This window comes from Emydura macquarii, unplaced genomic scaffold (genome assembly GCF_026122565.2).
Source record: "Emydura macquarii macquarii isolate MOO-44397 ecotype Brisbane River unplaced genomic scaffold, CSIRO-AGI_Emac_v2 contig_705, whole genome shotgun sequence".
Taxonomy (NCBI): domain Eukaryota; kingdom Metazoa; phylum Chordata; order Testudines; family Chelidae; genus Emydura; species Emydura macquarii.
In genome coordinates this window covers 9,089,565-9,112,916 of record NW_027130842.1, presented here as the reverse complement: position 1 = coordinate 9,112,916, position 23,352 = coordinate 9,089,565, and the positions used below count along the sequence as shown (strand labels likewise).

The 23,352-nt window shown below is 38.8% G+C and overlaps 1 protein-coding gene across 2 annotated transcripts in view; it reads right to left on the bottom strand.

Moving 5' to 3' along the window:
* STXBP5 (syntaxin binding protein 5) overlaps positions 1–23,352 on the bottom strand; it is a 166,954-nt gene that overhangs the window by 119,940 nt on the left and 23,662 nt on the right. For both annotated transcript variants that reach the window (XM_067542368.1, XM_067542372.1), the window contains exons 4-5: positions 12,303–12,384; positions 10,798–10,898 (exon numbers count right to left, since the gene is read on the bottom strand). In XM_067542368.1, coding sequence (XP_067398469.1) covers positions 10,798–10,898; positions 12,303–12,384 — 183 coding nt within the window. The remainder of the gene's footprint in view (positions 1–10,797; positions 10,899–12,302; positions 12,385–23,352) is intronic.

Genomic DNA, 23,352 nt, shown 5'->3' with positions numbered 1-23,352 from the left:
AGAATATGTTCATCGCTATTTGTAAGTTAACTACTACCAGGAGTTCCTTTCAGGTATTGCAAGAATTTCTGTCAGGAAAAATTACATTTGACGTAATAAGCCACCACCCTCTGAAGTCCTTTGTATCAATACAGACCCCAAACGAAAACATTAGCATCTGTGGTCCAACATAAAAACCATTTTGTAACATGGGTAGGCAAGGACAGGAGCAGTCACAGAAGTCTTTTTCAACTCTGAAAATGGCTCTTTATACTCTACTGACCATTGAAATGGTTTCCCTTACTTACCCAACCTATGCAGTGGTTTGCAACACTGGCAAATGCACCAATACATCTTCTGTAACAGGAGAGGAATTGTATACAAAAAAAAACCCACTACTTATCTATGAATGTCCAGGAAGTCAATCAATCTGTACAACCTCAATTTTTCTTTTAGTCAGTGAAAATTCCTTCCACAGGATTGTGTGCCCGAAGTAAATTACTCCATTTTGAACAGCTCACATTATTGGGGTTTAATTTCAAATTGGAAACATTCAGCTTACCACAGATCATTTGTAAATCAATACATATCCAAAGGTTTCAGTGTGCACCAAGATATCATCTAGATATAACACAACAAGCTGAACGAGACATGACATGTAATAACTTTTCCAGTGGTCTCTCAAATGTGGCTGGTGCACTGCACAAGCCAAATACAATCACTTCAAGTTGTCGTAGGCCTTGTCCTACTGTGAAAGCAGTTTTCCCCTGTATTTTGGATCCACTTCAACTTGCCAAGATTTACTTTTAAGATTCAGTGTGGAAAACCAGATTGAGCCTGCTACAGGATCCGGGGTATCATCTATTTGTGGTCATGTATAAGAATCCTGTAAAGTGACTTCACACAGAACCTGGTGCTGCCATCTATTTTCTCAACCGGAACTATGGTCGAGGCCCAAGGACTGGTAGAATCTTTTTCTTTACTCTTCCAGGTAAGAAGGACTTTTTTTCCAATATAAAGATAAGGCATAGAGAAAAAATATCACTACACAGTATAGGGTATCATTTGCTTCCAATATACAACGTCTTCATGAACAAACATGGTTCCAGCACACTCTAAGAGGTGCTATATATTTCATTATGGATGTGATAGACTGTCTCATTGCAACCTTAAGTAGGAGCATAAAGCCCAAAAAGGAAGTAAATCTTTGTTATATACGTAAAATAGTGTATTCTCTATAAATTTTCAGCACTTGAAGTGCAGAATGAGAGTTTTCTGAGAGTTTTAAAATTAATTTTAATTTTTAAAATTGGCCATTTAAGAATGTTCTTGCTGATTTTCAGGAAGCACCATCTTCAATTCAACTGCCTGTCAATTTCCTGGCTTTTTCTAATGTCTGTGTTTTTGTGTGGTTGAGTACTTTTACCGGTTCTGAGTGCTTTCTGTTTTTAGTTTCTAATTTCCATGCTCTGCAAGAGTACAAAGCACTGGTGAGCAACCTTAACTCTCCTTTAAACAAGTTTTTTGTTGGTGAACACACAGCCCATAAAGAACTGAATTTATCATATGCTATATTTATTTCATTCTCACCCCCCAACACATCTCCTTTTCTTATTTTTCTACTGATAGTTCTGACGGTTTGAGAATATAGGGTTGAGCTAGAGAAAGGCAAGTTGCTATTTCCTTAGAAATAATCTAAAGAAAGATTAAGTAGCACCAATGCTATTAACCAGTTTAACCCATGAGTGCTTTTCAATTTCCAGCTGAAAACTAAGAAAATTCTAATTGTAAATGCCTTTTGGGGTATTTGTTTCTCTCAGAATCTGACCCATCTGTGCACCACGCTACCTCTGAGCATGCAGGCAGTTCTTCCTGAGCAGCCATGACTCCAAGAGTTTTCCTTTTGTGAGTTTTATGATTGAATGAGTACACCGCATTAGCCCAGCTTGGATCTGCCATGTCTATATTTTCCTTGTGACAACAGACATTTCCCATGTATTTACTCTAATGTAGCATATGTAGTGTATATTGACAAACACACCATTAGCTCTGTTTGTCACTAGTTAAAAATCACTATGGAGGGTACTTTGGTGGATGAAAAGTAAGAAAGTATTGGCAACTGTCATTCTATCAACTAGCAAAAAATCACGAGACAGAGCTTTTTCAGAAAATTTCTGGTCTTTTATAAGTATTTGAAAAATAAAAAGGCTGATATTTGCTGTTTTGGTTTTGCACTAAGATTGACTGCGGTGAGTGCTAAGGAAACAGTTGTCATGTTTAGTCTCATTTATGTCAAGATGTCTGTGTGATTCTATTAAAAAAGTTAAGAATAAAGTTTTCATTGGTAAGCACCAAAATGTCAGTATATGCCAAAGTTTAGTTTGTGTCTATTTATGCATCACAATGTAGTTGTATTATTTGTGTTCTCAAACAAATACCAAAATATTTCTACACTCTTCAATATACATTTGACATCTTGTACATTTCTTTATCTTTACATACTATAGTTCCATTAGTTTTGCTGTCATATAACAGTTATTAACTTACAATCAATCCTGAGAGCTGCTGTGCACCACTTCAATGGAAGTCTTCTCTATGATAAATTCTCTTAACATCTGTATTTCAATCATTCACAGCACCCATACTCTATACATTTAAGAAATATTCTCTTATTGGAGACATACCTCTGAATAGCTGTTTATTATTCCCATTTCTCAGACACCATTTCTCAGAAATGTATTTATATAAAAAGGATAAGATAACCAAACCTGGAGGGCTAGGATTTAGCAAGCAACAGTAGAGTAAGAACCAGTAGCTGGAAGTTGAAATTTTAAAAATTATATCTTTATTACTTGTTTGAAACACTAAGTATACTTAATCATTGGAACAGTTTACCTGGGGAAAGAATGCTTACTTATCCTACAGCAACTGTCACTCTTTATGAATTATTTTCAGTATGGATCCCACTGTAGGAAGGCACACACGTGCCTCTTACAAGTGCCCCAAATGTGCAACATTGGATTCTTTCGAATAGCAGTATGCTTTGGGGCTGTGCTTCCTTGTGCTCCCATGCAAGGGCATAAAAGGGCAGAGCAGCCATGACCCTCCCTCAGTTCTCTTGTAATTGTAAACCTGTTGTAGCAGAGATACTGAAAACAGTGATGAAGGGTGAGTTGCAAGATCTACACTGACCAACTCAAAGAACCACAGTTACTGTAGGCTAAGAAACTGTTCTTTCTTCTTCAAGTATGCATCTTACTGTAGGTGACTGGCAAACAGTACCTCGGTTGGACAGTGTCAGCTGCCTGAGTCAAACAGGGATTGTAGCACTGCTCTTCCAAACTTGACATCTGCTCTGGTAGCTAATTCCAATGCATAATGCTTGACAGTGATCCACATCGCCACCTTGCAGATCTCAGAAATTGGCACATTCCTGAAGCTGACAGAGGGTGTTTCTTAAATCATGGTAGAGTGAGCTTGATAGTTGGTGGGAGAAGTACATCAGCTAATTTGTAACAAACTGAGATCCAGTATTATCCAAGTATATATCCCTTGTGATAAGATGGCCTGGCTTTTGCAAAGCCAATCAGAATCAAAAATAATTAGGAAGACAGACTGAATGATATGGTTATGTTGACATAGTAGAATAAGGCTCTGAAAACATCCTGTGTGTATAACTTCTCTCCCAATGAAAAGTGGGGTTTTGGAAAGAAGACAGGCAGATTGACTGAATGGTTCAGGTGGTATTCTGAGACCTTGTTTAGGACAAACTTAGGGTGATGTTTTAGCATCACCTTATCCCTATGAGACTTACATAGGGAGGGGTTAGCCATAAGTGCATGGAGCTCATCCACTCTGATGAGAACAGTCATACTGGGTCAGACCAGAGGTCCATTTAGCTCCAATAGGGGCCAGTGCCAGATGCTTCGGAGGGAACAAACAGGGCAAGGCAATTAGCAAGGGAGTCATCCCATGTTATCCAATCCCAGCTTCAAGCAGTCAGAGGTTTAGGGACACCGAGAACATGGGATTGCACCAATGGCTATCTTGGCTGATAGCCATTGATGGACCTATGCTCCATGAACTTATCTAATTATTTTTTTAACCCAATTATACTTTTGGCCTTCACACCAACCCCCTGGAAATACATTCCATAGGTTGACTGAGTTATGGGAAGTAATACTTCCTTATAATTTATTTTAAACCTGCAGATATTAATTTAACTGGGTGACCCCTAGATCTCGTGTTATGTATAGGGGTAAAAACAACACTTTCTTATTCACTTTCCTCACACCATTCATGATTTGAGAGAGACATCTATCATATCCGCCCTTAATGGTCTGTTTTATATGCTGCCCAGTGCTAGTCTTTTAACCTCTCCTCGGATGGAAATTGTTCCACATTTGTTGCTCTTCTCTGTACCTTTTCCAATTCTAATACATCTTTTTGAGATGGAAAGACAAGAACTGCATGATAACTTTGCAAGTACATAAAAGACGGTTACAAGAAGGGAGAAAAATTATTCTTGTTAACCTCTGAGGATAAGACAAGAAGCAATGGGCTTAAATTGCAGCAAGGGAAGTTTAGATTGGACATTAGGAAAAACTTCCTAACTGTCAGAGTAGTTAAGCACTGGAATAGATTGCCTAGGGAGGTTATGGACTCTCTGTCATTGGAGGTTTTTAAGAACAAGTTAGACAAACACCTGTCAGTAATGGTCTAGTTATTATGTAGCCCTGCTTTGAGTGCAGGGAACGGAACTAGATGACCTGTTAAGGTCCCTTCCAATTCTACACTTCTATGATTCTAGGTGTGGTCATACCATGAATTTATATAGTGGCATTACGATATTTTCCTGTTTTCTTAGCTATCCCTTTGCTAATGGTTCCCAATATTGTTAACTTTTTGATTGCTGCTGCACATTGAGAGGGTGTTTTCTGAAAACTACCCATGTTGATTCCATGCTTTCTTTCTTGAATGGTAACAGCTAATTTACACCCCATCATTTCATATGTATAGTTGAGATTATGTTTTCCAGCATGCATTACTTTGCACTTATCAATATGGAATTCCATCTGCCATTTTGTTGCCCAGTCACTCAGTTTTGTGTACCTCTTCACAGTCTGCTTTGAATTTAAGTATCTTGAGTAATTTTGAATCCTCTGCAAACTTTGCCAGCTCGCTGTTTACCCCCTTTACCAGATCATTTATGAATATGTTGAACAGTACAGGTCCCAATACAGATCTTTTGGGTACCCCACGATTTACCTCTTTCCATAGTGAAAACTGACCATTTATTCCCTATCCCTTGTTTCATATCTTTTAACCAGTTATAAATCCATGAGAGGACATTCGGTCTTATCCCTTGACTACTTACTTTACTTAACAGCCTTTGGTGAGGGACCTTGTCAAAAGGCTCTCAAAGGTCAAGCACACTGTATCCACTGGATCATCCTTGTCCACACATTTGTGGACTCTCAAAGAATTCTAATAAATTAGTGAGGCATGATTTTCCTTTACAAAAACCACGTTGATTCTTCCCCAACATACTGTGTTCATGTTTCTGAAAATTGTTTTTTACTACAGGTTCAGCCCATGTGCCTGATATCGAGCAGTCTGTCAGGCTATTGCTGACTCCCAGAAGGTAAAAAGCCATTGGGATTCATGCTGTCTAGCCTGATGACTGTGGCCCAGGGCATTGATGTAGATACCCATGTCTTCTGGGGACCAGATTGGTTCCTCTATCTGTCCCTGACACATTCATGATTAAAGTCCTTTTTGGGGAGGGGGCAGAGAATTACAGCCCTCCATTCACATTATTGGATTCCTTTGACTGTCTCAATTCTGCAATGACATGAGATGGAACCATGACCATGATGTTTTGCTGGGAAATAGACTGACTTGGTGGGCCCCAAGTTAAGTTTGGAAAGTGGTGTCATGTATGAACATATGGCCTAGCAGCCCGAGACACATCCGTACCATTGTAGTCAGGTTTACTTATATAATGACTAATAGCAATTGCATTAACAGGAATCAGTCTTCAGGAAGGTACACTCTTGCTGACCAGGATTCAGTCAAGGCTCCGATGAACTATGGGGATGGGATAAGAGATGTTTTACTTGGAGGCCTCTCAGAGAGCAGAGGGAGGACATATTCCAGACATTCCACGGTCTCTTTGTGGGATGTACCCTTGATCAATCAATTGTCCAAGTAAGAACAGACATGAATATTCTTCCTTCTAAGATGGGCAGTTACCACTACTTGGCATTTTGTGAAGACTTCATTCAGTGTAGAGACTGAATAGCAGTACCATGTACTGATAACAATTAAGCCTCATTATGAATCCTGGGAACTTCCTGCAGGCCAGATGGACAGCTATGTGAAAGTACAGATCCTGTAAGTCAAGAGGCACAAACCATTCTTGAGCCTGAAGAGATAGGATGAGTGAGGCAAGTGTTACCATCCTGAATGTGAGGCAGTGTATATAACAGCTTTGTTTCCTCAGGTCTAGGATAGGATGGAAGACCCCCTTTTTTCTCTTTGGAATAAAGAGTAAAAGTTTCTACTCCTTTACTTTTAAGTACCATTTTGCCAGTGGAGTTTTCAACCACAGTCTTTATTTTGGAGCTGTCAGTGGTCTTTTAGAAATCATGGGTCCAGGACCTGGAATAATACCTAGAAGATAAGGACCAAGACCTTGAACCTGATTTAAAATTTTAAGAGACGCTAGTGTAAAGAGCAGAAGACACTTCTGATATGCTCATGTTAATCTGAGTTTCTGAGGCGATGCACTGCAGCATTCTGTACTAGCTGGGGTTTCTTAAGTGCTGAAGGCTTCATGCCCAGATATATCACACTGCTGTAGTCCAACCGAGAAGTGATGAAGTCATCATCCGCCACTATGGAATAGTGTCTTCCCTAGCCAACTGGAGGGGATGGATAGTATTACTTGCAGATGCTAGTAAGTAAGAGCTTAGCATCAGCAAGGAATCCAAGAGAAATTCTAAATTATGGACCAAATTGATCAACTATGTTTGCGTACTGGCACCCAAAGGAGACTGCACAGTGGCTGCCAACTCTGTACAAATCACCAATGCCAGCTCTAGCAGTACTCCCTTCGCTTTTTTCAGTGCTCAGTCGCAGGGTATGATTCTTTAGGGAGCTCTAGCCAATCTGGCCTCAACTCTGGTAGTGACCTCACATATGGGTCCCAAATAGCAGATATAGTTTGAGCCAAGTGTCCTTGGATTTGTAGATCCTGGATGAAAAGGACATGCACATAAACACGTTTGGGATGTGGCTCTCCCCTAGACAGAAGCAGCATCAACTATGTCCATTCTTCAAGGGGACTGTCACAGGACAAACAAGGTTTAAACCCTGAAAGTTTGGAGTCTGCCATGAGATGTGGTAGTTTGTGCACAGAGCCTCACCCCTCTAATACATGAGTGCACACAGGGGTCTCCAGTAACTTTTCTTCCTTTTTCTCCTTCCTTGTTTTTTTGAACATCCAATGAAGGGAGTGTGGAGATAAAGATTTCTTCACAAACTTGATGAAAGACTTTAAAGCCATTCTAATAAGAACAGTGTGTTGGGCACTCAATAGATTCTGTCTTGCTGCCACTCCATCCTTTCCCTCCCGCATGTAGAAGTATGAGATAGCACACGGCACAGTCACTGCTATTCAAAAAAGAATCCAATCTCTCATGAATCATCAGGCAGAGTCAGTGAAATCCACACAGACACATACTCGAAGAAGTGGTAGATTCTCTACCACCTGAAGTTTTAAATCAAGATTAAATGCCTTTCTAAGACATGCTCTAGATCAACCAAAACATGCTACTTCTTACTGAACCAGATACAGATGTCTTCTGTTCTCTCAAAACATTCTCTGAACATTTAGGTTTGTTTAACAAGAGGGATTAACTATATTATGAATATTCAAGAATTCCTCCCCAAAATAGAAAGTTATTTCAGTCTAGCATACTTAAGATGAGTAATCAAAAACTAACTATGAGGTTTCACTTCAGGTCATTTCTGGATTTGTGATCCACCCTACAATATTTTATATAATGTGTCCATATATATGTATAGAAAAAGAGAAAAACAGACATGTACAAAAAAAGACGTATAAAAAAATTAAAAATGAATTAATGACTAACCTGGGGCTCCATTTAGTTTGAAGATCTCTTAGGGATGCATACATTTTGAGAGATGTTAATATAAACATATACCCAAACAAAAAGACATAGAATAACTCACAACACTGTATTTCAGATATTTAAAACAAGACACACTTTATTATACTAGTATGTTTTTTTTCTGCATGTGTAGCTTCTTTAGGATAGACAGGTGCTGGCACTTACGTTTTAAATTTAATGTTCACTCAATTTAATAATTCAAAATAGGACCTATAATTTTATTAACTATAGTGCCAATTGCTTTATTAAGAATGTACATGCCTTTGGCATTCATAATTATATGAAACTGCATACTGTGCATTTGGTATACTGAAGAAACCAATCAGGTCACACTTTTTTAACTCTGCTGCCATCCTGTCTTTTTTCAATCACTCCCTCCAAATTCTTCAATTTGGATAATTTATTTATACTTGCATCTGAACTGTAATTTTCTAGATATGAAATAATATTTAAATGTTTTTAACTTAATTTCCCACTCAAGCAACGTAATACAACACTTAGATTACTACATAAGAGATTGGTGTAAGATTTAATTTTAGTATTTGATATTTGAGATATTAGTTTCCGTTATAAGCGAATAATCCTAATAGAAGATTTTTTTCGTTATTAGGTTATAATAGAAATTCTGCCCTCAATTCACAAGTCAGTCAACTCCAGTCACAGGAAATTTCTCATGGGTAAACATCACTTGTACAAAAAGCAAAGAAATTGGCTGATCCAAGCAAAGGCACTGTGAAGTATCTCCTTCAAAATAATGTATAATATCAACTTTTAAAATACAAATACAAACCTTATTCAGAGCACTTATATCATTCAGTTAAAAAAAATTCAACTCCAGGAGCACCTGAGACTCCAAGAATGAGGATTTAGAATTTATTTGCCTGTAATGTACCTACAGTTCCTAGTAGTAATCATAATACAATGCTCCTTCACCTTTCTGTCCTCTAACAGAGCTGGAATATGAGCTTTGTTTTGTTTTATAAATGATGTGGTCAAATGAAGAGTGACCATTAAAGTAAGTTGGTAAAATTTATCCTACAATACCAGATATTAATGTATTGTTTGAGGTATTTGTTACGAGTTCTAAGTTCTGACCACTTCATTTCTCACGAGGCCACGTTTTTTGCAGATCTATTATGTCTACTTTAGAGACTATGAAATCAATTAAATGCTGTAAATAAACTAATTTAGATAGTAACACAAACAAGAGTTGTGAGCCATCAGAAAAACAGCACACATTGTTCTTTGCAGCTCTTGCTAGATTGCTCACATTTGGTTATCTACTTTGCTTTTATCCTGTTTAAATTCACAAATATAACACTGAATGTGCCTTTTTTAGCTGCAGAAGAGCCACACATTTATCAGAGGGCTCACACTTATGCTAATGACACTATAATCAATATCCACAATCCGTAATACCATTCTTAAAATTCCCCAACTGTTTTCCAGTGTCTAGCATTTGTATAACCTCAATGTGTTTAGATATGGATGTTTATTTTTGTTATGATTCTCACTAAATAGCTTTGTGTCCCTTCACATTCAAACTTCACTATGAGATTATAATAAAATATAATGCAAACTTCTTATTTTTACATTTGGGCAAAAGTATGAGACATCAGGCATCACTCAAGTACTACAAACAAGGCTATTCAATCCCATCAGTCAGAGAAGCACCTTCCATTTTTATTATAGGTGAATCCTATTGTGTTTCATGCTAATCATAACATTCTCCTAAATGGGTTTAGGAACAAAAATATTAATCTACTATAAAAGTCAAAGTTTGCCATCTCGACTCCTCTCAGAACTGTGTCACAACAGAACAGTCAATTTATTGTGGAAACCATTCCACAGCACAAAGCAAAATTAATAAGCTATTATGGAATCTTTAGCCAATCCATTTAGGGCAGGCATTCCTTTAGTACTTCTTAGCCCTTAAAGAAATTTAGCAGTAGCACTTTAATAATCAATGACATTCTAGTTTTCCAGTAGGCCAGAAGTTTTCAATTTTTGTACTCCTTTCAATTTCAAAGAGAGTCAACAGTTGTTTATCTTTCCCTTTTACTTTTCTCCAAAACATAATTTTGGATTTTTCAATAAAAAACCTGAAATCCCTCTTTGAAAGCCAACTCATGTGTCTCACACATAAGGAGGATTTAAATGGTCTAATGAGTTTAGGAACACTAAAAATATTTTTAGTACCAGTGTTACTCTGATACACAGGACATGTAAATTATAAAATGTCAAATTCAAAGCCCATTTAATCTACAGAAATATTTCCATTTACTTAAAGTGTGCTTTTTGATTTTGATCATGATGACTATCTTTAATACACATTCATCAGACAACTGAATTGTAAGTAACTGCAGAAAACGGAAGTTTGTTTAAAATACCTTACTGTTTCTACTTGATTCAACTAACTTTGGTCACGATTATCCTGCAACTTAAGCCCAAGCAGTCAACTGCAGAACCAGAGCCTTAATCTGCAGCAGTTTAGGGAAGATATTCTTGAGATGGTTTGTTGTTCATCAATCTGTTCTTTAAAACACATTACATACACCTATACACACACTCCATACCCCTTTTAATATACATGCACAGGTGATTATGACCCAATCCTTACCTTTCTCTGTTAAATTTGAGTGAATGAAGTATAGCAGGTCTCTTCTGACGCAAATTCCATAGGTGTAAGGTGTCATCAGCCAAGGCACTCACAAGAGCTCCCTTAAGAAAAAGGATCATTCAGATGTTCATTTATATTTAAAGTTTGTAGTATCTTTCACTTATATAATAACTAGTTTCCACAGACTTGTTTATCAATATCAATGTAAAGAAAATTTATAACAAGCAGATCTGTCTGGCTCTGATTTATTTAAAATATTTTCCCACATGGTGTCATTTGTTGGTCTAATTAAGTTGTTTGGGATCATTCAAACTAAAAAAAGTGCTATAGAATATTTATTACTACTACTACTTAAAGGGACAGTTTCAACATAAAAGTATATTTATCTCAAAAGTAATTTAAGTACATTAACAACATGGAAATGAGTACCAGTTTTATTTATTGAGAAAGTACATATTTTAAGCTACTGGATCACAGTAAATACAATATACAATGTGTATTTCACTACAGAAAAAATGCCTACTTCTGTAATAAGTCACATATTGTTTTGCAGAAATAAGGAAGCTTTTAGCGATATTCTTGATGAAGAATTTAGAAAAATATTTACCACTTCTTTTTAGAAAACTATATATTTAGTTTGTTAATATCCTTTGTAGCTGTTAGTGATTTTACTGTTAGTGAGAAGAAAAAAGTAATGTCTGTTCCACAAGACCCCAAAACTCTTTAATTTATAAATTTTATGATAGTTTTAAAAAACTTGAAACTAACAGTTTGGTCTGCAAATGTTACACCTACTAACTCTTACAAATTACATCTCAGAGTACTATATATAAGAGCCTACAGGAAACAAAATTCTATTTCCCAGTTTGTTTACTTTGTGCATGAGAGCATTTTTGTTAGTTTCCGCTGTTTGAACTAAGCAACAGGAGAGAGCAAAAAATAATTAAAACTCAGAATTGTAAAGCCACAAAAATGTCTGGAGCAGGTACAGATAAACTAATCTCTTTTAAATTATTTTTTTCATATTAGTGGAGGTCCCTTTAAATTCCATATGTGTAGCTACTCAATTCACGTTTGTCAATAAAGGTCAGACTAAATAACTTCTGCAGTGCTTAGAAAGACAACGTGGGTGAGAGAACATCTTTTATTGGACCAATTTCTGTAGGTGAGGAAGACAAGCTTTTTAGCTTATCCATTCTGCAGTGTTGGACCATAATTTTTCTTAGAAAAATTACTAACATTACCATCTTGTTAACTGTGATAAAGTACCCCAAAGACAATTATTTTTAGTAATAATTTATTTTGAGCTCCTGTTTTTTCCTCTTAGAAAAGAGCAAGAAAAAAGTTAATTTATTTATTGTCCTTATGTATTATCACTATTCAGTAAATATATGAAACAGTAATTCATATTCTTATTTGTATTCGGATGCTTTAAAAACACAGCCCTAAATATATGATGTAAATTCTTTCTGAATTACGGTAACGATTCAAACCTCTTTACTAACCTCATTAGTCAGGAACTGGAGCTGGATTACTGCAGCTCCACTGTCATGTTGGCAGTAGCATTCAACTCCTGGCCGACCAAAACTGACAATGCTATTAAGGAATAACTGTTGTACGTAACACAAATTAAATAAAATGAATATTGTAAAAGACTTGATGTTTGTAAACAGGTCTTGAAAAGCTTTGAAATTTGGTGTTTATATTATTACCAATTTAGTTAATTATAAAACATGTTTATATAATAACCAGAAAGGTTAGAAATCGCGCTATTTCAAAACACAGATCAGGCACTTCATTTCTGTTGTTCTTATTTAGAATATATGTTCCGACTCATCTTAATGATATTAAAAAACTTACACTTAAACTTTCCACAAATTTGGCTGAGGAAGTGACAGAAAGTGGCAAGGGAATAGCAGAGAAGTAATTCCAAAGGACAAGAAGGTATTATGCCAACTGTGACCCTCTCTATCTTCAGAGGAGGACTGAAAGGCTTTCATGTTGGTAGGATTGAGGTAAACCTAGGACTGAACTACAGAAGGTGAAACCTAGACTTACTTCTCAATGCGTTCTTTATTCTCGTCTTGAGAAATAAGAAAACTCCCCTTTGGTATCTTGCAGAACTGCAGGAAATACATTACATGCTAGTTAATGGAAAGGGCTAAAGATTAAAATTATCTCACATTCACTTACAGAGCTGTGAGGAAAGGGAAAAAGCTGCTAGAGCACCTCAAGACCATGAGTGCTGGAACTAGAGATGTGGGGGGTGCTACTGCACCCCCTCTGGCTTGAAGTGGTTTCCATTATATACAGGGTTTACAGTTTGGTTCAATGGCCCTCACAGCATGCCCTCCCCCAAAATAATTGGTCCAGCACTCCTGCTCAAGACTGGGATGCAAACCAAACCAGTAAAAACCTGTCAGTGAAGATATGCAGGGCAATGTTTAAATTACCATTTAAAAGATTAAGAGTTCTCTTTGAGAGAAATTCTAGACTTCCTGTGCTCACCAGTAAAGGTCTGACCATCCTACTCAGATTTAGGACTAGAGGAAACAATCAAGAGGGCTCTTCAGTGGACAGAATTTAGGCCAAAATACTATCACAACTATCATGCACAATATATTGGTCAAACACCACCTCAAATATTGTGTTCGGGTTTGTCACTTCCTCTCATCAGAGATATAGCAGAAAGAGAAGAGAGCCAAAGATGGGCAACTATGACAACAAGAAGAATGGAAAGAATTCCACGTGAAGACAGATCAAAATATTAGGTCTGTTTAGGTTAGAGAGGAGGTGAGTAAGAGGGAATGCTCTAAAGAATGGTATGGAGAAGGAAAACCAGACAATCCTATTTAATACAAGAACAAGAGGACATTCTATTAAATTGAAAGGAAAACAGATTAAGACTGAAAAAAAACCACACCTTTTAACTACATTAACAACTTGGGGAATTCACTACCACATAAAATTGAGGAAAAGGAGCAAGACAAGGTTATTTATATGAACACCACTTATATGGAAGGTTTAGACAAGTTAAGAAGTCTGGCATAAGCCAACAATTAACTGCTTGAGAGCTAAAAGAAGTTTTCACTGTGGACAAAGTTATTCATTATTTGTCCACTAACGGTATCTTGCACTATTTTCTGAAGTATTTAGTACTGACCACTGTCAGAAACAGGTGTCTACAATATACATACAACTTATCTGGGCCAGTAAGGCAATTCCTATATTTGTTTTAACTCTTTAGGGGATCCAAATAACATTGTTCAAATGTTAAATCAGAATTACTTCCTAATTTGATTCAGCTATAGTGCAGAAAAAACTTACATCACAATAGGATAGCCACAATTAGTTCTTCTTATTCTTGTCTGACTTAGTTTAACATCTAAAGGTTTCCTAGAACACCAACGACTGTAGTATTGAAGTGACACTCAGTACCGTAAGTCAGTTTACCAACACAATCTCATGAAATGTCAACTTTTGAAGGAACAGCCAATAGAAACAGAAGGGCTGTTAACTGATAGAAGATTAAGAACCCCCATTTTCAGATTCTGATCTCCCTACAATATGTTATAAATGTCTTTTGTTTAAAAACAGGATTGTGTTTTCTTTTCACACAGCAAAAGTAATCTTAGTCGTGCCAGAATGATAGGTCGGACAACAGAACCTGGTATATTCCTAGACAGTAAATTAAACTGATGGGATAATGCTTTCTGCTACCAAAAAAAAAAAAAAAAAAACAAAAACAAAAACAAAAACACACCAGGATTTAGCAATTATGCAAGTTATCAGAAAAGCTTTCATTTATCTTTAACAGGTTCTTCAGAAACAACAGTATTTCTACACATCCACTACTTTGTTAACTACTGAAAGAAGGTTGTATTAAAAATGTGTGGCACTAACAGAATTATACATCTCAAAATCACTCTACAAACACTGAATATTATTTATCACAGATACTGTAGGGATAACAGTAATTACACTTGTATTAACACTGCCAACCTGTTACCTAACAAAAATTCATTCAGTGTTTTTTGAAAAGCTAATACCTTGATGATTTGCTGCATGTCTGGCACCAGAAAGTCATTTTCTGCTAGCCCAGTGAAAATTCACTCATATCTGGCCAGGTTATAAACTGTCCAAAAAAAGAATAAATTTTTTTGCTCGCTACAAGGTTCTTCCTGGCTTGCTGCCAAAAGCATCAAAATTCCATCAGTACTGGTCATGCATGGCTCCAATCTCTTGCTTCGGTAACTCAGAATACTAAGCCTCTGGAGAAAACAAAGACAAATAATGATGCTTCCCCCCCTTAAAAATACCCTGTTCCCAAGGAGAAGGTGCACAGATCCGGTAACCAGAATACAGACATCTAGATACATTTCTATTGACCAATGTTGATTCTGTGCATTTGTAACTTTTATTATTGATTGAGGTCTGATGCCCCACTAAAAAGTAATAGAGCTGAGAATAAAACTCAGAACCTGCCTCAAATTTAGTACATTCTGCACACTATTTCAGTGTGTTAAATGTACTCCACTAATGCCTAGTTCACATAGGATAAATTGTCTTCTGCTGCTAGCTAATGCAATTACTACTTTAACCTCAGCAGTAGAGGTCTGTATTAAAAGCATGAAGATCCAAGGGGTCAAACCTTGCGGATATTATTGATGTGCAAATGGACAATCAAGATAATTATAGTTGCAAATAACAGGAGTTTCTTTTTTATTAAATCTATATACTTACATATAAAAAACTACATTACTAATGTTAAGACTGCAAAGTCAAGCAGTCAGAAGTCAGGAAATATCCCTAGTGTGTATGCACAAGTGGGCAGAATTGATACAGCCTTTAATTTTATGAGCATATAGCATTTTTATCCCGATGACCCTTGCCTTCTTCAGTATATAGGACGGATGGTGATGAGGCACTCTTGCTTTTTCGATACGTTATATAGTAGAAATAGTATTAAATGAGAATCTCAGATAGAAATGTATTTGGCACATACAGAAGCATAAAGAAACAAATCACAATCATGTATGTAACACACACCTAATCAATGAACTTTCAAAAAGAAAGCATGAAAAACTATTTCTGAACATCTACTGCGGACACTCCAGAGTTGTATAAAGCATGGCATATTGAAACAGTCTGGTAAAAGTCACTATCTGAGATACCGGTTCATATCCAAAAGTCATTAGTGGTACGCAATTAAGAACCACCATCTGCAGTAATGTAACAATTGAAATTATCAAGCTTTGTGTGCTAGGACTTCCTGGGTTTACACTAACCATGAAAAAATATTTGCAACAAAGTGTTTTCCCAAATACTGGAATCAGAAGTACACAAAGCAGAGTGGAGTATCAACAGACAAATGACAGACATTCTCTTGTGTCCTCACACCAAGTATTTCAATTGTTTTCATTTAGAATTTCCAGCGGTACAATATTTCAAAAGTTTCTCTAACATGCACCAATTACAAGTTTAAAATTAATGTAATTCAAAAATTAACTTAAAAGATTTTAAGGGTTTTTTTCCCCACCCCAGGAGAAAGACAAACACACACTTACAGGAAAACGAGGGGAAAAGCAATGAAGAATAGAAATGCTCTGTGTGAAATAGCCCAGAAAGCAAGCTTGCACTATAGCAGTAGGTTTGCCAAAGGGCTGTGCATCTTGTTCTCAAAAATAAGGCAACTATTAAAAAGCACAAAGCAGCTCAGAAGGTCAATTAGGGGGGGCAAAAATGGAAAATATGCAGTTAGCTCTTTATACCACAACATAACGTAAAAATTCATTACAGGAAACCTCGAGCATTCTGCAACTAATTCTTGTGTTTACTGAAAACTTGCAGTTTGAAAGTGAAATGCATACAATATATACATATGTTCTGTGTACTGTCAGCTCCATTGAAAATGGAGCCTCCATATTAAAAAGATGACAAATTGCATTTTACTGCATTCACTTTGGCTGGCTGCTAACATCAGGATTGCAGTGGATGTCAACTGGCTAGTCATGTGCCTCTGACTCAACTTTCAAGATAGTGGATAGTAAATGAGATCAGCAGGCAGGAAGGTGCTAAATGGTAGGAGAATTGGTCTTTACAAGTTTTTTAAACACGATAGTTACAGAAAATAGACACACATTAAAGTATTCTAAATTACCATCTGCTTCAATGCACACTAATATTGTGTGGACTGCTGAACTTCAGTTTATTTGTTTTTCTCTGCTACACTGATGAACCAGTACACAACTGACTAAGTGATGCAAGATGCAATGAACAGATGTCAGAGAATTCAACATCCTCTATAATGCCAGCTTTATTGCACACAGATTGAGTAGTTTACTTTAACCCCTCAGGGACAACAAAATGCAACAGCTAGCTATGTTTCCTTCACAAAGTTTTATAGGGTTTTATTGAATTTACAAATAGCATGTTTACTCATAAACCATCAACTTTTGGAGTTGTTTCACACAACAAGCAAACAAATGATAATACCCTGAAATAAAAAAGTGTTCTACTGTGTCCCTAACAATGTTTTATTTATATCAGTCTCATGAGAGCATGTGTAAATCTGAATTGATCCATCTTTATTTCATTGGAATAAATAATTTAAAGATATATGATTTAATTATTTGCCATTTTATATTATAAATATTTTGGCACAATATACATTTCAACCTATTTTTTAGGACGTACTCCAAAAATCTTTCACTTAAGAATTGTACATTTGACATTCCAGTTTTCAGAGGTACCATTTGGGGATTTCATTTGTTTCATAGGAACTATTTTATCAAAAATAATCTTTTGCACTGACCACATCGTTATTTGCATCTTTTAGGGTTAGCCAATGACTTTATTCATAGTCTTTTTTCACTTGATACTTGTTCCGTATGCAGTCAATCCATAGCTAATTTAGAAGTATCGCATTAACCATTATAATATATTCTGAGTTTGTATGGATGAGCATAAGAAATGGGAAAATACTGTAAAAAACTATTCCCACAAACAACTGAAATTTCAATGTCAATTTGCTTCAGTCGTGTTCACACCCCTTCGGTCTTCACTTGAACTAAGTTTTACTTGCATGAATGCTCAGAAAACCAGGTTTTGAACTTGCAAACTCAAATGCTCATAAGTACTGAATTTTCAGTTCATGCATATGTATCTGCACTGGACTCAATGTGATATATATGGGATAGGATACTGCTTTAAAAAGCAGAACAGACTTTCCAACCTTCACCCACCTCTCCCCGAGCTCAAATAAAGCAGCAATTATGTGACCCTACAAGGATTTATCCTCAGGTGTTGCAAATGGTCTTGCACAAAGACATAACTTTCTCTTAAAAGTAATTGTAAGTTACACTATATCAGAGGTCCCCAAAATGGGGGCGGGGAAGTCACATGGCCCTCCTGATTTCTGCCTTCCATTTAGTACAGAGCAGGCTGGTGGAAGCTGATGGGAGCCACCTGGCCCGCTCGGGCACTTGGCTCTCCATGCTGTGGGAATCGGGCAGCCCTTCCTGCCCTGTTCTCCAAGCTGGGCGCTCCTGAGGCAGGCTTTGGGCCTGCTCCAGGGGGCATCACCAGGCTTCTTCAGAAGAGAGTCAAGAGCGCATCAGGGAGCAACTCAGAGCTGTGCCAAGCCCTGCAGAGGCAGCCTGGTTTAGGGAGCAGGGCAGGAAGGTCTACCTGGTAGCTAGCCAGTGCTCTGGCTGCCACAGTGGGCAGGGGGAGGGGAGGCATGTGAATTTGTAGTATTTCTCCCCCCGCTCCCCGGGGCATCGCCTTTAAGGGGCACAAATATGCTGGTTTGCCCCAGGCACTAAAATTACTAGTTATGGCTCTGATGATATCTCAGAAGAGATGTTTATGGCCCAGGGCAAAAAGGGCCTACAATTCCCCCAACCCTGATTATCTACTACCTCTGAGAAATTCAATGCCTCCCAGTGGCTTCTTCAAGCACTAATCGCAATTAAAATGTACAAACTTCTAGAAAAATATCACAACTAGCTAGTGCAGCATCAACTGATTTGCACCCCACCTACTGATGAGAAGGAAATCTCCCCCCCCCCATCCCAACAGAATCTTGTGATCTCTAGTATTGCTATTAACTGGATGTTTTTAATATCAGGGCTGCTATTAAGTGGCATCCACTGTATTTCCTATCTTGATTGCTGTAGTATGCAATTTTAACACTCTTAATATAAATAAATTACATTGAAAAAAGTTGTTTTTAAAGCAAACTGAAAAAAATGAAATTTTATCATGTGGAACCACACTGACACTCCCACCCCACACACACCAAGAGTCATCAGCATGGGTGGAACCTTCAAATCAGAAATGTCTCCTACTTAAGCTAACTACTACTGCTATCAGTTACTCAGGCCTGGTCTACAGTACAAGGTTAGGTTGACTCAAGGCAGCTTATGTCAATTTAGCTGTGCATATGTCTTCACTTAAATTGGGCTACTGCCAATGTAAATGTCCCATCACACTGATTTCCACCACCCCCTCCCTGTGCGGTGTAGATCCAAGGTCTATGTACTTTAGGTTAAGTGCAGATACTACATAATTTATGTCAACCATTACTGGCCGCCAGCAGCTGTTCCACAATGGCCCCACTGACCATTCTGGTCACCATTGTGAATTCTGCTGCCCAAAGGTCACGTAGACTGGAAGCCCACCTTCCCCTTTAAAGCCCCACGAATTTTTTTTAATTCCTTTTCCTGATTGCCCAGCTTGGTGAGCACACCTAGCAGCTCTCCACTGTTGAGTGCAACTGCCCAGCTGACCACATCGGCTACACATTCCTGCCTGGAGTAGAAAGGAGGTATGGGATCTCATGGGCCTGTGAGAAGCAGCAGCTGTGTAGGCACAGCTCCAAACCAGCTGTAGAAACGTGGGCATCTACTAGCAGATTGCTCGGGGGATGCAGGAGGACTATATCAGCGACCAGTAGAAGTGCTGTGTGAAAGCACAGGAATTGCAGCAGGCATACCAAAAGACCAGGAAGGCCAACTATCAATCTGGTCTTTATAAAGAGCTGCATGTCATCCTCAGTGGAGGAGACCCTCACCACTACTCCAAACAGCACCATGGAGATCTCCAAGGAGCTGGAGTTACAGGCCCCAGCCATGAACAGCAAGGCAGAAGAGGTGGATGAGAAAGAGAAGGTGGAGGAGGAATGGGGGAAACAAGCGACCAGGGGATCCAGATGCACAGTGAGCCAGGACCGGTTTTTTACTCCACCACAGTCCAGCCAGTCTCACCACTCGAGCATGGATGAGCCCAATGCAGAGAAAGGAACCTTAGGTAAGTATGTAGTTTAATTTTCAATTACAGGAATGGCACCTCTAAAGTAGCAAGACATTTTTGACTTTGCATTAATTTACTCATACTAGAAGAGAGAGGTAGAGTTATCTGTTTTTCATTCTCCTCTCGCGTTAAGCAGCAGAAATCATGCAAAGCAGTTTATGTGCACAGAGATGTATCCCATGAATCCTCTGCAGAGATCGCAATGAAACTTTCACGGAGGAACTCTGCAGTCCTCTGCCGAAGGGTTCTAGGACAGGCTAACCTTACTCCTTCCACCGCGGTAAGACACTTTCCCATGCCATTCAGTGATAACTTCAGCAGTCACCACTGCAGTATACAGACTAGCAGTAAATGGGCCCTGACAGCATCGGGACACCAGCCGCAGCTGTGCTCTCTCTGCCTCAAAACTGAAATATCAACTAAAATCACCACTGCCCGTGGAAAACAGCGCCAGTATTCAGTGCCATTACCTCATACTACTAGAATCACACAACCAAGCTATTCCCACCTCCCCACAGAGGGCCATAATCACCATGGCTGGTGCTGTGACTGGCACCGTGCACAAGCAATTCCAAGCAGAAGTGACAATGTAATACTTCTTTTGGGGAGCCAAGGTAGTGAATTCAGCATCCTAAGTTTTGCTTTCCATAGTGAATATGCTGACAATGGGAACTGTTTTATCTGCAACTCCTGCCACTGCAGCCTTCAGGGTCTCCCACTCTACACACATGGAATGCCCTGAGCCAGAAAAAAGGAGAAAAGAGAACTCAGGGATTGCACGTTCCAGGAAATCCTGCAAGCCAGTGCTGCATCTGACAATGAGCCCAGGGCCTGGAGGATCACCACTGCAGACAACCTGGAGAAGGAAAGAATGGCGAGGAGAAAAGCACAGAAAAAGGAGAGAGACGTGCAACAGGACATGCTGGGGTTTCTCAAGTAGCAAACAGAGATGCTGCAGGCTCCAGTGGACCTGCAAGTTCAACAATCCTGTGCTTGCCTCCCTCTGCAGCCCATTAGGAAATAATACTGGAACCTTCCTATACATCCCCTCAACATTCCACATGGCCTAAATGCTTTGATTTTCACAAAGCACTGCTGTGTATCTCTGTTGTATCCCTTCTCCACCATCCCCATGACATTTATAGATACCTATGTTTCTTCTGCTGGCTCAGAGCTGGGCCTGTACAGACTTCTCCCCACAGACCAATAAGATCCAACAACTCAAGGCTACTCCAAGCTAGAGCACATTTGAGGCGTTAAGTCACCACGATCAGATGCGCTGGAGAACTCTCCATGGTGAACAAACTGGAAATGGAAATTCAAAATTTCCTGGGGCTTGACCAGGGGGAGGGCCTTTTTCCGGTGTATGTGGCCGCGGTGCAGCGGAGTTGAAAATTTCCAGAGCAGTCACAGCAGAGCACTGTGGAACACCTCCTGGAGACGAATTATATCAATTTACGTAATGCTCTGCCTACACTGTCTCTGTTGACCCATTTGCTTCGATTTTAGCACTACGCCTCTTGCGGAGGTGGATTAATCAAGTCGATGTTTCCAGCAAGTTACGCTGGTGGAAGGAATCTGAACGTGGAGACACATACATTATGTGGTCGACGGAAGGCAGCTTCCATTGACCTAACTTCGCAGTGTACACTAGGCCTAAGACCTTTAAACTCCAAAGCCTTATCTAAATCCTTCTTTGCTCAAACCCTTACTAACTCTGATAGAGAAGTAGAAAACCCCCTAAATATACACACCTGAATATTTAAAGTAGTAGCTGCTTTGCTCTAAGACAAAATTAGTCAATCAAGATCCAAGCTTTCAGAGGTCTAGCTGTGGCTGAATGGCCTCCTCACTGGCTCCCAGCAACAACTATCAAATTCCAACCAACTCATACATTAAGTGACTTGGGCCAGCCTTTATCAATGTGGACCACTGCCTGAATCTCCTCTCTAAGCCCTGACTTGCTGGTAACCACTGCCACTAGGATAGGAAAGAGCTATCAGATTAGGCTCCCATCCCTTCCTGAATCCAATGAGCACTGCTCAATTTTCAGATCTGACTCTGGCATCCAATTCTCCCTTCCAGGAAACCCTACTGCACTAAGATTGTCCTAACAGTCAATAACACCTCCACCTATTATTTTTCCCCTCAATAAATTGGGTCTGGCCATAACTAAGGAAGCAGTCTACTGCCAAGTGTAAAATATCCACTCCAAGAGGTGTGAAGTTGAAGATGACCAATCTTGTAGTTCATGCAAAGTAATCTCCTTGGATGACCCAGCCCTCCTAGCCAACTCCTGCAATTTTGCCAGTTTAACAGTGAGTACAGATACCTATCTACTTCAGTCTCTAACCAGTCTCCAGACAAGCAAGCTTAATGGAGAGGAGGGGAAGGAAACTTTCTGTATGTCATCTACTAGCAAGGCTCCTATCCTACTAGACAATAAGCAATTAAGTAACCAGGTTTGTATCTTCTTGAAACCACCCTTACTACAAAGAAAAGTATCTAGCCAGCCCACCACAAGCTCATCTTAACTAAGCAGTAATATCTAGGCTTCAATTACCCAGTGTCAGGTAGCCAAGGTATTGAAATACCCCTCCCTCCTGCTATGTCATGCCCTCTCTCTCTCTTTATTCCAGGGGGTCTCAAACAGGGGATCATGACCCCTCAGAGGGTCACGAGATTATCATAGGGGAGAGTCACAAGCAGTCAGCCCCCGCGCATGCTGGTAAGGGTGGCAGATCATCACTTTTGAGGGGGGTCATCACAGCCTGAAATATTTTCAAACGGGGTCCCAGCAAAATAGTTTGAGAACCCCTGCTCTATTCCTTGGCTGTGTGTATATGAAGAAACCATCTCCCTTCTTCAAGCTAACCATGTTCCTCCCCCGGGAACAACTCCCTCTTATGATCTGGGCTACACCTAAAATTTAGGTTGACCTAGTTATGTCACTCTGGCGTGTGAAAAAGTCACATTCATGAGAGATGCCATTAAGTTGACCTAAGCCCCAAGTAGACACCACTAGGTTGACAGATGAATTATTTCTTTGACCTAGTTATTGCTTATCAGAAGGGGGATTAACTACAGCTGTGGGAAAAACCCCTTCAACTGCTGTAGCAAGTGTCTACACTATGGTACTATAGGAATATAACTGCAGTACCATAGCTGTGCCACTGTAGCATCTATAGTGTACACAAGCCCTCCCTTCTGGTTCCATGTGGGCTAAGAGTCAGAGTCCCT